The sequence below is a fragment of the Heterocephalus glaber genome, unplaced genomic scaffold (assembly GCF_053883595.1).
Source record: "Heterocephalus glaber isolate CG9 unplaced genomic scaffold, H.glaber_assembly_v1.0 deba00000943, whole genome shotgun sequence".
Taxonomy (NCBI): Eukaryota; Metazoa; Chordata; class Mammalia; order Rodentia; family Bathyergidae; genus Heterocephalus; species Heterocephalus glaber.
This window is the reverse complement of record NW_028258175.1, coordinates 9,006,545-9,022,971: the sequence shown is the minus strand read 5'-3', so window position 1 is coordinate 9,022,971 and position 16,427 is coordinate 9,006,545. Positions and strand designations below refer to the sequence as shown.

General features: G+C 44.5%; 1 protein-coding gene and 1 pseudogene across 17 annotated transcripts in view; one reads left to right on the top strand and one right to left on the bottom strand.

Annotated features, from left to right (window-relative positions):
- Snx29 (sorting nexin 29) overlaps positions 1 to 16,427 on the bottom strand; it is a 543,288-nt gene that overhangs the window by 22,718 nt on the left and 504,143 nt on the right. For all 16 annotated transcript variants that reach the window (XM_087208901.1, XM_087208905.1, XM_087208903.1 and 13 more), the window contains one exon: positions 1,368 to 1,507. In XM_087208901.1, the coding sequence (XP_087065027.1) occupies positions 1,368 to 1,507 (140 nt within the window). The remainder of the gene's footprint in view (positions 1 to 1,367; positions 1,508 to 16,427) is intronic.
- LOC101726594 (histone-lysine N-methyltransferase EZH2 pseudogene) lies at positions 6,729 to 9,139 on the top strand (annotated as a pseudogene). The gene has a single exon (XR_015450400.1). The product of XR_015450400.1 is annotated as a histone-lysine N-methyltransferase EZH2 pseudogene (transcript).

Here is a 16,427-nt window from a genome sequence, read left to right as displayed (position 1 = left end):
CCCCCAGACGGTTCATGTTTTCAGGGGTCGGACTTTGGGAAGGTGACTGGGTCATGGAGGTACTGTATCCATCAATGGATTAATCTGCTGATGAGCTCATGACAATGTGCAGCTAGGAGACAGAGTCCAGGTGGAGGAGGGTCTCTCTGTCTCTGTCCCTGTCTGTCTGTGTGTCTATCTGCCCCTCCCTTTCTCTTCTCGCTCTCCCTCTGCTTCCCTTTCCCTCCCGCTCCTCCACACCAGGCCAAGGCCAAGCAGAGGTTTGTTATTGTGGTTCTCCTAATTCCAGGGATGTTAATGTCTCAGGCTAGGTACAGGGCAGACTGATTGGTGATAAGGTGGTAACATCAAAGTGACCACTACCTGTCCCAAGGGACTGCCCAAACAGATGTCTCTCAGTGACAGGACCAAAGAACGTGGGTGGATGAAGTTAGCACAGGATGGCCCAACATGGTACAGGGCAAGGGTGAAGTAATCTGCCATACACCTTCATGAGCAAAGAGCTAGTTTCAGAAAATGATAGCACCTGCCATGTTCATAGACAATCTGGAACTAAAATAATTTTTTAAGGGTATAACATGTAAACTTACTTCATTTTTTTTTTTTTTTTTTACTTTTATAAGAGATAAAAGGGCAAGGGAAGGGCTGGGGATTTAGCTCAGTGGTTCCACCATCTGCCTTGCAAGCGCAAGGTCCTGAGTTCAAATGCTGATACCAAAAAAAAAAAAAAAAACGGCAAGGGAATTTGGACCTCATTTTAAGCATGCTCATATTTAGCACTATTAATATGGAAATGATGTGAATCAACAGCACTGGGAGTCAGAGTTTTTCTTTTGGTACCGGGGATCGAACTTGGGTCCTTGCGCTTGCGCAGCAGGCAGCGAAACCACTGAGCTAAATCCCCAGCAAAACAGCATATGTAGGGTTCGGTACTGTCTTTCTCTTTTTTTTGGTACTGGGGATCAAACTCAGGACCTTGTGCTTGTGAGGCAGGTGGCGGAACCACTGAGCTAAATCCTCGGGCCAGGAGTCAGAGTTTTCCCTTGGGCCCATCATCCAAGCCTGAGGAACACTGATAGACCATTTTCGTTTTGGGATACCTGGGAGCTGAACAGAAAATGATTCTTTAAGATCCATAAAAATATGTGAAACCATGGAGCCCTGAACTAACCCTCAAACCTCACTTGCGGACTTTAGGGATCGCCAGGCACTGAGGCTGAGCTTCTATGCCAGCACATCTAACAGCTCAGGGATAGCCGAGTCCACAGTGCCAGGGACACTGCAGAGAGCCACTTCCCCTAAATCCCAGAGACCCAAAAAGCAATGCTTGGAGGTCCCAAGTACCGTGCCCACATGACAGTACTCACACGAAGAAGGGCACCAGCTGCACCAGAGTCTCCTTCTTGGGGCTGGCAGTGAACTCGGGCACCATCTGAATGACTTTGTTCATGACACTGCGCAGGTAACTCTGGAGCTGCTTTCTCCGTTCCTCCACGAACTTGGCATCCTGGGAACACAGAGGGAACGTGCGTTCTCAGTGATTTCCCCACTCGTCTGGGAAGGAACCCACAGGATGTGCAGTAACCACTCGGCTCCATCCAGACAGCATCACCACACCGACCAGTCTCCACAGCTTCACACACACTACTGACTCAACAAAAGGAAAGATGCTCGTGAGGCTACTATTATCAGTAAGTGGGGGAAAAGACGGTCTAAAACCCATGTGCAGCAAACTCCCATGAATGGATGAATGAATGAGCAGGCGAGGCTGTTAATTCTCAGTACCAGCATGGTGTTGAGGACCAAGGACAGAAGAATGAACATAAAGGGTCACTGTTGTGTTTCTCTCAGGCCAGTGAGGAAGAAAGAAATAAATCCAGTGGCCACACAGGTAAACATATAATTATTAATCATACTGTCACCTCCAGAGCATGTGCTTAATTTTGTCTTCATAGTTTTTTAAATTATAAGTCAGTAATCACTGATTAAGAAAGATTTTATTAACAAGCAGACAACTGCCACCCTATCTTGAGAAACCGGGGCATGTGATGGTCGCATGGTCCCCTGCAGGGCTGACCCTGGCTGGGGCTGAGGGGGCAGTGCGCAGGCTCCACCACTCAGCACGAAGAGCTCAGTACTGCAGACCCCTCCCTCACTCCCAGGTCCCCTCCCGCCATGTGGGCCTGGCCTTTGTAGGCATGGCTGGCTGCAGGGGCCTGTGCCCTGTGCTGTCACAGTGTGCTTACACCTGTATGATAATCTGTTCCCGCCTTGCAAACCTCACCCAGCAATTCGAGTGAGTCCAGCTTGCACGCCTCTGCTCTGGGTCCAGCTCATGACAGAATCCTGGACAGCAAAGGCACTGGCAGAGAGTTTCTCTGAGAAGGTGGTGTTCCTTCTGGGCTGAAGACCAAGTGGGCAAATCAAGGAAGAGCAGATGCAGGAGCAGGGCTACTACCATCTCTCAAGAAGACGAGGAGAGGCACTGTGAATAGGAGCCCCTATGAATGGCCAGAGCTCCTCTCTGCTTCCCTGTGCTGGCAAAGAGCTGGTCCCAGGCAGGGGCTCCGTGATGAATTTTCTAGTGCTTGGACAGTGCTCGCTTAGTGCCCTGGCCTCTGATGGAGTGACTCCAGAAAGCCCAGCCAAGACCTCAGCATGGCAGGATGTTCTTTCTGAAGTGGCACCTCCGGCTGGTAAGGAGCCCCCGGGCATGCCCACCAGCCGCCCCCGGAGCTGCTTGGGCAGAGGCGCACAGGCAGAGCGCCCAGGACTGAGCCCAGCTCTGTCCGGCAGGCCATGCCCACTTGCGACCAGGAGCCAGTGAGGACCCCCTGGGAACGCCCACCAGCCGCCCTCAGAGCCGCGTGGGCACCTGCAACAACAGAGGGCCCCCCCCCCACCTCTGGCCTCTTGGCTGTGCAGCTACCTGGTTCCACACTACAGAGGCACAGGGGGACATAAAGGCCATTGTCCCGAGCTGCAGAAGTGAACAACAGAGAAAGGGCCTCTCTCAGGCTTCTTGATGAAAACTGAAGCCCACTGGAAAAATGAAGAGAATCTCTGCAGTAAAGGCATGCCAGACCACTGTGATTGGTAAGTTGGAGGGATCACCACCTCCCACCGGAACCTGGACTATCTTCAGGGGAAAGGCAGCTGGAACTTGCAATAGAACCTTGCACAGTTCAACCCTGCAGGAGGACAGGGAGTTCAACTTAGGACTTGGAGCGAGAAATCTGCCTGAATCTCACGGCTCTGTGACTGGCTTAATGAGACTCACTGACTTATAACTGCACACTGCTGCCTACATTGTCTATTGTAACAGAAGAGACATACCCTGAAGGAGTCTTCACTTTTCTCTTTTATTTGTTATTTTCAAAATTGACACTATTATTTTGCTCTTATTTTTAATTTTTTTCTTTTTCTACTCTTTTAAAATTTTTATTTTTTTCTTTTCTCCACCCCCCCCTGCTGTTCCACATTGTTCTTCATCTCCCTTTGTGTTCCTGTTCTGGCACTAATTCATATTTCTTCTTTATTCTTCTTTTCTTCTCTTTCCTTCTCTCACCTGTGTCCTCTGGCCTCACTGCTAACCTTCCCCTATCCTTCTACCTACCTATCCCTCCCCTCCCCAACTCCTTCTAACTCCCCATTCCGAAGGGTAAAATTGCTATACTGACAAGTTTATTCACGAGTTTGTCAATTATTTATTGATTTTAATTTAATTCACACAGTTAAAGGTGATAGATTAATAACTACCACAAATTGTCATTTTCTAAGCTGCACTTGATGCTATTGTGTTGCTGATTGTATCACTTGGGCTAAGGTGCTGTGATTGATCTAATCAGTGGTCATTCCTGGTATAATGAAAATGAGACAGCCTCAGAGCCATTAGAGACTCAAAACCTAAAGACCAGCTGTATCTGGAAGACACCTCTGAGAAGCACTCATTCCATAAGGGTTCTAAATATATCAACAAAGGTACTTACAATAAACAACTTCAAAGTATCAACCCGGGAACTAAACCAAGGACAGTACCAAAAACAAAAAGGAGAAGACAAAATTTAAGTAAGGCACAAATTCAGACTTCCACTCCACGAAAGGCAAATTCTGGGGCAACAGGGTGGAAGAGTCCGATAACCAACCACCTGGATACCCTGAACTGATAGCACAGGAAGTAACAAAACAGATGAATGAGGCTCTAGAAAAATTCAAAACAGAAATAATCTCCCAGATAACTAACAGAAATTGTTGGGCAGAGTGAAAGATATGATTAAAGGCTCTAGAACAGAAACAGATAAAAAAAACAGATGAGCTCAGAAATATGCTGGAAGCCAGGAATGCCCAGCATAAGAAAAAAATGAAAACTATGATCGCCCAACATAAGAAAGAAATGGAATCCACGAAACAGATTCAAAGAGATATTCAGGAGATTAAAAACTCCATTGAAAGCATGCAGAGCAGATTAAGGGAATCTGAAGATAGAATATCAGATACAGAAGACAGGATCATGGTTAAGGACCATGAAAACAGAGATTTCTAAAAAATAGTAAGGGACCACAAGAAATCAGTCCAGCAGCTTCTAGATGATACAAACAAGAATAACATAAGACTGACAGGAGTCCATGAAAAAACAGGAGAAAGTACAATTGACATTAAAAAAAACTGTTCACAGAAGTAATAGTAGAAAACTTCCCAGACAGAGGTAGAGAATTGGACATACAGATAAGTGAGGCATATAGAACTCCAACTAGCCATGACCAAAAAAATCTGCACCTAGACATATGATAGTCAAGATCCCAGAAACCCAACAGAAGAACAAAATCCTACAAGCAGTTAGAGAAAAGAAACAAATCACCTACAAAGGAAAGCCCATCAGAATCACGGCAGACTTCTCAACACAAACCATCAAGTCAAGGAGAGCCTGGAGTGAAGTATTTCAAGCCCTAAAAGAAAATAACTTCCAACCTAGACTGTTGTATCCTGCAAAATTTTCTTTTAAAATTGATGGGGAAATTAGATACTTCCACAACAAAGAACACCTGAGAAATTTCATGAACACCAAACCAGCACTCCAAACAATTCTAAGCAATATTCTAGAAAAAGACAATGAAGGTCACAACTCTATGAGGCCCAACAGAGGGAAGCCACCAGGCAAGGTAAGACACTAAAGGGAAAGGGGGAAAAAGATAAGAAATAAAAGAGCCAACAACAGTAAAATATCATGACAAGGATGAGTCAATATCTATCAATTATAAAACTATCAATGTTAATGGCCTCAATTCGCCAATCAAAAGAAATAGACTGACAGCATGGATTAAGAAGCAAAATCCAGCAATATGCTGTATACAAGAAACACACCTAAAAGGAAATTCATAGACTGAAAGTAAAAGGATGGAAAACAGTTCTCCAAGCCACAGGAACCCAGAAAAAAGCAGGCGCAGCAATCTTATTTGCAGACAAAGTAGATTTCAAACCAAAACTAATTAAGAGAGACAAAGATGGTCACTACATCCTTGTGAAGGGAACAATCCAAGAGGAAGAGATGACAATCCTAAATATATATGCACCAAATACAAATGCCTCCAACTATATAAAACAAATATTAATGGAGATGAAAAATCAAATAAGCACTAATACAACTGTAGTGGGGGATCTCAATATCCCACTATCACAAATAGACAGATCAACTAGACAAAAAATTAACAATGAAATTCTAGAACTGAACCAAGTTATTGAACAAATGGACTTAACAGATGTTTACAGAGTGTTCCACCCCACAAAATCAGAATACACATTCTTTTCGGCTGCACATGGGTCATTCTCCAAAATAGACTACATGCTAGCTCATAGGACATGTCTAAGTAAATGTAAAAGAATCGCCGGGGATTTAGCTCAGTGGTTTCGCTGCCTGCTGCACAAGCTCAAGGACCCGAGTTCGATCCTCATTACAAAAAAAAAAAAGAATTGAAGGTACCCCCTGTATATTATCAGACCACAGTGCAATAAATTTGGAGGTCAATAACATAAGAAACCGCAAAACTCCCACAAACACATGGAAATTGAATAACACCCTCCTGAACAACCAATGGGTCACAGAGGAAATTAAAGAAGAAATTAGACAGTTTCTACAAGTGAATGATAATGCCAGTAGAACATACAGGAATCTATGGGATACAATGAAAGCAGTTCTACATGGGAAATCCATAGCAGTGAATGCCCGTATTAGGAAAAGAGAGAGAAGTCAGAAAAATAACCTAATGCGGAACCTCAAGCTCCTAGAAAAAGAAGAGCACAACAAACCCAAAGCTCATACAACAGAGGAAATTATAAGGATCAGAGCAGAAATCAATGCAATGGAGACTAGGAAAACGATACAAAAAAAAAAAAATCAATGAATCAAAGAGTTGGTTTTTTAAAAGAATAAATAAAATTCATAAACCTTTAGCCAACCTTATCAAAAAAAGGAAAGAAAAGGCTCAAATCCATGCAATTAAGAACGAAAAGGGTGAAGTCACAACAGACCCAGCAGAAATCCAGAGGACCATCAATAACTACTTTGAGAACCTGTACTCTAATAAAATGGAAAACACAGAAGAAATGGACAGATTCCTAGATACATATGAATTGCCAAAGTTAAATGAAGAAGATATAGAAATTCTAAGCACCCCAATTACAATGAGTGAAATTAAAAATGTAATAAAAAATTTACCAACAGGCATTGTAGTTCTGCGCTGGGAACTGAGCTGTTAGATTTGCTGTGCACTCCAGACCTGGATGCGCTGCCTCATCCTAGGTCCAAAGATAACCAAGGTCAACCAGCCAGACTGAAATCGCCAAAACGAATAATCATGGGCCAGACGGGGAAGAAATCTGAGAAGGGACCTGTTTGTTGGAGGAAGCGTGTAAAATCACACTACATGCGGCTGAGACAGCTCAAGAGGGTCAGACGAGCTGATGAAGTAAAGAGTATGTTTAGTTCTAATCGTCAAAAAATTTTGGAAAGAACGGAAATCTTAAACCAAGAATGGAAACAGCGAAGGGTACAGCCAGTGCACATCATGACTTCTTGTTCGGTGACCAGTGACTTGGATTTTCCAACAAGTCATCCTGTTAAAGACCCTAAATGCAGTTGCCTCAGTACCCATAACGTATTCTTGGTCTCCCCTCCAGCAGAATTTTATGGTAGAAGATGAAACTGTTTTACATAACATTCCTTACATGGGGGATGAAGTCCTAGACCAGGATGGCACTTTCATTGAAGAACTAATAAGAAATTATGAGGGCAAAGTCCATGGAGATCGAGAGTGTGGGTTTATAAACGATGAAATTTTTGTGGAGTTAGTGAATGCTCTCGGTCAATACAATGATGACGACGACGACGATGATGGAGATGATCCTGATGAAGGAGAGGAGAAGCAGAAGGATCTAGAGGATAGTCGAGATGATAAAAAAAGCCACCCACCACGGAAATTTCCTTCTGATAAAATTTTTGAAGCCATTTCTTCAATGTTTCCAGATAAAGGCACAGCAGAAGAATGAAAGGAAAAATACAAAGAACTCACCGAGCAGCAGCTCCCAGGTGCACTTCCTCCCGAATGTACTCCCAACATAGATGGACCAAATGCTAAGCCTGTGCAGAGGGAGCAGAGCTTACATTCACTTCATACGCTTTTCTGTCAGCGATGTTTTAAGTATGACTGCTTCCTACATCCTTTTCATGCAACACCCAACACATACAAACGGAAAGACACCGACAGCAACACAGAAGCAGGGACTGAAACTGGGGGAGAGAATAATGATAAAGAACAAGAAGAGAAAAAGGATGAAACTTTGAGCTCCTCTGAAGCAAATTCTTGGTGTCAAACCCCAATAAAGATGAAGCCAAATATCGAACCTCCTGAGAATGTGGAGTGGAGTGGTACCGAAGCCTCGATGTTCAGGGTCCTCATCGGCACTTACTATGATAATTTCTGTGCTATCGCCAGGTTGATTGGGACCAAAACATGCAGGCAGGTGTATGAGTTTAGAGTCAAAGAATCGAGCATCACAGCACCCGCTCCTGCCGAGGACGTGGACACTCCTCCACGAAAGAAGAAGAGGAAACACCGGTTGTGGGCTGCACACTGCAGAAAGATACAACTGAAAAAGGATGGCTCCTCTAACCATGTTTACAACTATCAACCCTGCGACCATCCACGGCAGCCTTGTGACAGTTCGTGGCCTTGTGTGATAGCACAAAATTTTTGTGAAAAGTTTTGTCAATTTGTTCAGAGTGTCAAAACCGCTTTCCTGGATGCCGCTGCAAAGCACAGTGCAACGCCAAGCAGTGCCCATGCTACCTGGCTGTCCGAGAGTGTGACCCAGACCTCTGCCTGACATGCGGAGCTGCAGACCACTGGGACAGCAAGAACGTGTCCTGCAAGAATTGTAGCCTCCAGAGGGGCTCCAAAAAGCATTTGCTCCTGGCACCATCAGATGTAGCAGGCTGGGGGATTTTCATCAAAGATCCTGTGCAAAAAAATGAATTCATCTCGGAATACTGTGGAGAGATTATTTCTCAAGATGAGGCAGACAGAAGAGGCAAAGTGTATGATAAATACATGTGCAGCTTCCTATTCAACTTGAACAACAATTTTGTGGTGGACGCAACTCACAGGGGCAATAAAATTAGTTTTGCAAATCACTCAGTAAATCCAAATTGCTATGCAAAAGTCATGATGGTGAATGGCGACCACAGGATCGGCATCTTTGCAAAGATGGCCATCCAGACCGGTGAAGAGCTGTTCTTCGATTACAGATACAGCCAGGCTGACGCCCTGAAGTATGTGGGCATTGAGGGAGAGATGGAAATCCCTTGACATCTGCTACCTCCTCCTCCCCTTCCTCTGAAACAGCTGCCTTAGCTTCAGGAACCTCAAGTACTGTGGGCAACTTAGAAAAGAAAATGCAGTTTGAAATTCTGAATTTGCAAAGTACTGTAACAATAATTTATAGTAACAAGTTTAAAAATCAACTTTTTATTGCCTTCTCACCAGCTGCAAAGTGTTTTTGTACCAGTGAATTTTTGCAATAATGCAGTATGGTACATTTTTCAACTTTGAATAAAGTATACTTGAACTTCTTGAAAAAAAAAAAATTTACCAACAAAGAAAAGCCCAGGTCCTCATGGCATCACTGCTGAATTCTACAAGACATTTAAAGAAGAATTATCACCATTACTCTTTAAACTCATCAAGGAAATTGAAAGGGAACCAAGGCTTCCAAATTCACTCCTAGAAGCAAGTGTTACTTTGATTCCAAAACCAGGGACAGACCCAACCCAAAAAGAGAACTACAAGCCAATCTCCCTAATGGATGTAGATGCAAAAATCCTCAACAAAATATTGGCAAACAGAATACAGAAGGTCATCAAGAAGATCATACACCCTGACCAAGTCGGATTTATCCCAGGGATGAAAGGATGGTTCAACATTTGTAAATCAATAAATGTAATACACTATATTAACAGAGTCAAGGACAAAAACCATATGATCATCTCAATAGATGCAGAAAAGGCATTCGACAAAACCCAACACCCATTCATGATAAAAACCCTACAGAAAATTGGAATAGAAGGTCTTTATCTCAACCTGATTAAGGGTAGCAACAGCCAACAACATACTAAATGGTCAAAAACTGAAAACTTTCACGCTAAAATCAGGAACAAGACAAGGATACCCACTATCACCACTCCTGTTCAGTATAGTTCTGGAAACATTAGCCACAGCAATTAGAAAAGAGAAAGAAATAAAAGGAATAAAGATAGGAAAGGAAGAAGTTAAACTGTCATTATTTGCTGACAATATGATATTTACATAGAAGACCCAAAAAACTCTACCAAAAGACTTCTAGACTTAATTGACAGATTCAGTAGAGTAGCTGGATACAAGGTCAACACTCAAAAAACAGTAGCCTTCTTGTACACAAATAACAGACTGAGACAGAAATTCGGGAAATGATTCCTTTTACAATACATCCAAAAAAATGAAATAGCTAGGAATCAATCTAACAAAGGAAGCAAAAGACCTCTACACTGAAAACTACAGCACTCTGAAAAAGGAGGTTGAAGAGGATATAAGAAAATGGAAAGACATCCCTTGTTCCTGGGTAGGAAGAACCAATATAGTGAAAATGGCCATACTTCCAAAACTACTATATAGATTTAATGCAATGCTGACTGAAATCCTAACAATATACTTCACAAAACTAGAGAAAACAATCCAAAAATTCATTTGGAACCAGAAGAGACCTAGAACAGCAAAAGCAATTCTAGGCAACAGACACATGGCTGGGTGTATCACAATCCCCAACTTGAAACTATACTACAAAGCTACTGTGATAAAAACAGCATGGTACTGGCAAAGAAACAGACCCAAGGATCAGGGAAATAGATTAGAAGATGCAGAAACAACTCCAGACATACTCAGCCACCTCATCTTTGACAAAGGAGCCAAACACCCTCATTGGAGGAAAGATAGTCTATTTAATAAATGGTGTTGGAAAAACTGGATTTCCTCCTGCCAAAGATTAAAACTAGACCTATAACTATTACCATGCATTAAACTAAGATCGAAGTGGATTAAAGATCTAAATATTTAGAAACACTAAACTTGCTGGAAGATAAGTTAGGTAAAACTCTTGAAGACACTGGCATGGGAAAAGACTTTATGAACAAAACCTCAGTAGCAAGGGAACAAAGAATCAACAAGTGGGATCTCATCTTATTAAAAAGCTTCTGCACTGCAAGAGAAACCACCAACAGAGCTAACAGACAACCTACAATGTGGGAAAAAATTTTTAGCAGCTGTACCTTAGACAAAGGACTACTATCTAGAATATATAAAGAACTGAAAAAAATCAGACCCCCCCAAATTTAAAAACCCAATTCAAAAATGAGCATCTGAAATGAACAGACATTTCTCAAAGAATTAAAAGCAGTAAACATATGAAAAAATGTTCAACATCACTGGTCATTCAAGAGATGCAGATGAAAACAACACTGAGATTCCACCTCACCCCACAAAGAATGGCTGCTATCAAGAAATCAACCAATAATAAATGCTGGCGGGGGTGTGGGGAAAGAGGAACCCTGCTCCATTGTTGGTGGGAGAGTAGACTGGTGGGACCACTGTGGAAATCAGTACGGAGAGACCTCAAAGAACTAGGGCTGGAGGTCCCATTTGATCCAGCTATTCCCCTGCTCAGTATCTTCCCCAAAGAATTAAAAGAATCATACCATAGTGATATATGTGCACCCATGTTTATAGCAGCACAGTTTGTAATAACTAAAATTTGGAAGCAGCCCAAATGCCCATCAACTGGAGTCTGGATCAAGAAAATGTGGTTTTTTAATAGAATGGAGTACTACTCAGCCATAAAAAATGAGAAATTAGACACATTTATAGCCAAATGGATGCACATTGAGGTGACACTCTTAAGTGAAATAGGACACACATGTGCAAATACCTAATAGTTTCTCTAGTGTGAGAAACTGAATGTGTAAATAAGGACTAAAATGTATAATAATGTGAAATAGGAAGAAAAGGGGCAAAGGGAAAGAGGAAGTGGGAGGGTTAGAGGATAGGAAAGAAGGGAATGGAATTAATATGAGAAATGGAAAAAAATGGAAACAAAGTCTTTGTAAATAGGGAGGGGTGTAGGGGTTGAAGGGAGGGCAGGGGAAGGGGGAAAAATAAGAACCAAGACAGATTATGTAAAGGTGCAAATTTCCAATGATGAATGTCATTATATTGTATACCTAAAATGTACTGATAAAACAAAATTAAAAAAAAATAAAGTGGCACCTCTAAGCCAGGGTGGGCAGTTAGCACAAAGACACAGAATGCTCAGTGAAACTGGAACTTCAGACAAACAGCAAATATGTTTTCAGCAAAAATGCATCTCCTCTAGAGACACCTGCCTGTGCAGTACCAGGACACACTTATACTAAGGGATTCTTGGCTGTTTATCTCAAATGCAAATTTCACCGGGCATCCTTTATTTTCCCTGGCAAGCCTGCTCTGAGTACCAGGTGCAAGGAAGACTGAGGGAACATCTGCTGTCAGCAAGGGCCCCTGGGGGCTACTCCAGTCACCCCCTGAGGAACTGCCCCATAGGGATTTGCCTCCAGAAACTACCATGGGCCACTCCACTGTCACTGCCAGTGCAGTCCCAGGCCAGTGGCTAAAATCTTGTGCAGCTTGTCAGGATGTGGGCTAGGTGGAAACAAGTGAAGACATCTGGCCAAGAGAGTGGAGGGTCCCCCAGCCCAACCTAAAACACTGGGGTTCTATGCACTGGGTCTGAAGGCCAGGTTCTGCTCCTTGATCTCCACCATTAAGCAATTAGATGTTCTTCCTCGGGAAAGTGGGTTAATGTGCCAGGTTAGTGTTAAATGGAGCTAATTAGGCGTAGTTCTTAATCTGCATAAGATATTCTTAAGGACAGCTGAAGAGGCTCTGCTGCAGCAAGACATGGGAGGAGCTCATCACCCTTGAAATGACTGTGGAGATTTTCCTTCATGTATTATTTTTTGGGGGGGAGTGGATGTGCAAAATACTCTGAGCAACCAGAAGAGATGAGAGATGTTCCCTGTGCTGAGCCTCAGTGGCTGGCTGAGCTACAGAGCCCAGAGAAGGTGAACACCCATACTACAGCCAGATGATTCCACATGAGTCTAATCTTCCCACTGTCATACTACATTAGTGTCTCCTCCTGCCCGGGTCCCACACGCAACAGCAACTTAGCAGACATGGAGGTCACCCCCTGGAGGGATCCCCAAGTGCTCTTCCTCACAATGGCCACCCTGGAAGCCTACACCAGATCTGCTTGGGATCATCCAGGATGGCAGCAATCTCAGTTCCACAACCCAGAAATTGTTACCTGAGCTATTCGGAGTGAGCAACAGCATCTTCATTGATGCTCAGCACCCTATGCCCCATGCCCTCCCCGTTCTGCATCTGTACAATATGCCTGAGGCTCAGGTGGGAGGAATCTGCTCCAGGCTCAGTGGCAGGGGAACAGGGAGTCATGTTTTCCACTAGGGAACAGTCACAGCTCCCTCAACCGGAAGGCTCCTTCAGCCCACAGAAGGGAAATCTACAGCTTCCTCTAAAGCAGGTGCCATCTCCCGTGTGGACAGAAGGACACCTGGAGGGACACCGTTCCCTTGGCCACCTCTGACAAATTCGTGGAAGGCTATGTTCTTTCCTCTGTGTGTGTTTTTCAGTATGAAAAATTTAAATATGCCAAAAACAGATATATGAATCTAAATAACTCTTTCTCTAATAAAGCTAGCCACTTTCCATACTTGCTTCATTATTTTTGCCTTTTTGCAAAGGTAATTCAAAGGGTTCATATCAACAATGGCATTTCATTCTTAAATACTTTAGTGTGCATTTCTAAATACTTAGAACATTTGCCTATTAACAACAGTACCATTATCTCTAATAAAATTAATACTAACTGGTTGATGTTATCTAATAGCAAGTCTATATTTATAAATGTCGGAGTTTTCAAAAGAGGTTCGTGCTTCTGGTATTTTTACAGAAGGGCAGCAGCACACCCCAAGAAGCTGGTAACTCATCAGCAGGTTGACGTGACACTGCTCAGAAGAGAGCCCCAAGATCAGTCCAGTTCACACTACATGTGACCATAGGGTAGGTTTTGTATGGACACAGTGATGTCTGAAAAGCATTAAAACCTATATATCTGGATTCCTTTTAAGGTGTGCAGGAGTTGAGCAGCAGAGGCCCTCACTACTGGCTGGAAGCACAGTGCCACTATCCCTCCCAGGCTGCCCTCCCCACCGCCCCGGGCTTCATGGACCTATGAGTTTTCAGCCCCTCACTGACACCATGTACACAGACAGTATGACTGGCTGGGGCCCAACAAACATCCAAGAGGCCATACTGTGTCCAATTCACATCGCAAGGTGACATTCCCTGAGGTTGTCAGAGAGACTGCAGCATCATCCCAGTTCTAGGGGCATGGGTTTCTCATCTGGAAAGGGGAATAAAGCAGGGCCCCGCATTTGTGACTACACAGGCTAAGCAGCTGGTCACCAGCAGGGCCTGCAGACTCTGGGAGAGGTGCTGATGATTCATGATTGTTCAGCTGGGATCCTATTCCTTAAGGACTGTATCTGTGTAGAATTGGGTAGGATAGGCGGGGACAAGTGCAGGGATGTTATAATCCCCAGGCACTCAGGCAGCTTGCAGGAAGAAGTGACCAGGTTCGCGGGAGGGATGGAAAGGGTTTTGCTCAGAGGATGCTGCTGCCTCCACTGGCTCTTGGAACAAAGGTGCACATCCATTAGGCAATCCAAGAAGGTACCCTGACAGTCAGGGAAGGGCACGCCAAGTAGAAGGGATAGCAAATGCAAAAACCTCACAAGCAGAAGGTCGACGTGCTGCAGCAGCAGAGGGAAAGGGCTGTGTGGCCAGCCTTCTTGGTTTCATGGCTTAAGATCGGAGGATCAGCAGGAGTTCCCTCGCACACAGCCTTGCAGACCACAGAAGGAAGCCCAAAAGGGGAGTAGGAAGCCAGAGGCACTCAGCAGGGCGGCAATGGGGGAAGGAGCCGCAGTAGCTTTGGCAGAGAGATCTTTTGATGTTTCTCCATGAACTCTGTCCACTTCTCAGGACACCTAAGGTCATCCAGATCCTCTTTGGCCCAGCCTGTTCATTTTTCTTCAGACCACTCACCACGACCTGGAATGTTGTCACTCTTTCATCCGGTGCTTCTTACTCCTTACCTCTCCTACTAAGTACACTGCAAATTCTACAGAGGCGTGGATCTTACCTGTCTGGTTCACTCCTTTAGCACCAAAGCCTAATATAGTGCCTGAGGATGGCAAAAGCCTTGATAAAACAAACACTTCTAGATAAATGTGGAGGGTGGATTCAGAAGAGGCAAGACGGGTCACCAGGGAGAATGATTTGGAGGCTGCTGCCAAGGCCCAGGCAAGAGACAACAAAGGCCCCAGTGAAGGAGCGGGATGGAGAGAGCAGGGCTGGCCTGGAAACCAGCTCCCAGGTCCCAGTGCCTCTGGGCAAGGAGGCAGAGGGCAGAGGACCAGGTCAGAAGTGAAGCGGTCCCTCAGAGGCCTGTCTGTCACAGGGCGCACCCCAGAGATAACGTTACGGAGGGGCCTACCCTCCGCAGGGCCAGCCCGTAAAGGGGCCTGAGGTTTTTTGTGAGCTTTCGGGTTGGGCTCCTGGCGTGGCAGCCAAACGTGGACCAGAAGTGAGGGGATGTAGGCCCAGGAGGTGGAATCTGCCCGACTCCTCTGGGGGCCGCTCAATGAGTCCTTGCCATAGTGGCCCTGCTGTCACTGGTGTTCCTATGGTACCACCATTGTCAACTGTAAGAACTATTAATAGGGAACACTGAGGCGGGGGCACCGCTTTAAAAAAAAAAACACTCAGGACTTTTTAAAAGGGAGTATTTTTTCCCTGCAGAAAAGGTTAATTTTATTTTAAACTGCAAGAAAATAAAGATACCATCAAATTGAGAATAGCTATTCTATAGCCAACGCAAAGTTGTGAACAAAGCCCTGGCCCTGTAATTTCCCACACTGTCCCTAGCAATGGGTGTCACCATGGATACCCCATTTTCCAGCAGGCCCTTCTCCAAGGCCTGTCCTGTGTGTGAGAGGCTGGAAAGACACAGGAGACTGGACTTCCAGAGCTCCTTTCTGTTTCTAAGAAAATCATGGCATTTTGTAAAATAAATAGAAGGTCTAGTCCATCTTGGGCAGCAAGCAGCTCAGGCCTGTTGAGAGACAGTGGCTCTAGAGCCAGTTGACCTTACAGCTTGTCAGTGGCTACAGAACTACAAAACTTTGATTAGCTCACAGAGGTCATAGGATTGAAGTCTTCTGGCTACAAGACAGCATTCTGTGTCCGCTGTGATGAGACTGGCTCACCAACCTCATTCCTGCTTCCTGAGCAGAGGAAGACCAAGTGTCCCAGCGTGCCTTGCAACTACTTGGATGCCACAGCCAGGTTCTGACCAATGTCAGGCAATGGGAATGGGGTGAGCTGCGCCCAGGCCTACCCACAATCCTTCTCTTTCTGTTTTCTTTCCCCTCCTCTGGGAGTATGCAGGCCACACGTGGAGATGGCAGGACCATACAAAGAAAGGAAAGCCACCAAGCCACCTGATCTGTACTGGACCATGACGTGAGTAAGGAATTAACTCATGCAGTAAGTCACTGAGTTTCAGATTTATGCCACACGCTGGTTCCTGACACTTATGTCATCTATGCTGGTTCCAACCTGGTTCACCCAATGACTCTTTGCTGCACACCTGCCCAGGTCCAAGGCACCGTGCCTTGGAAGAATGTGCCCTAGTAAAAGGTGTGTCCCTGACCTCAAGCAGCC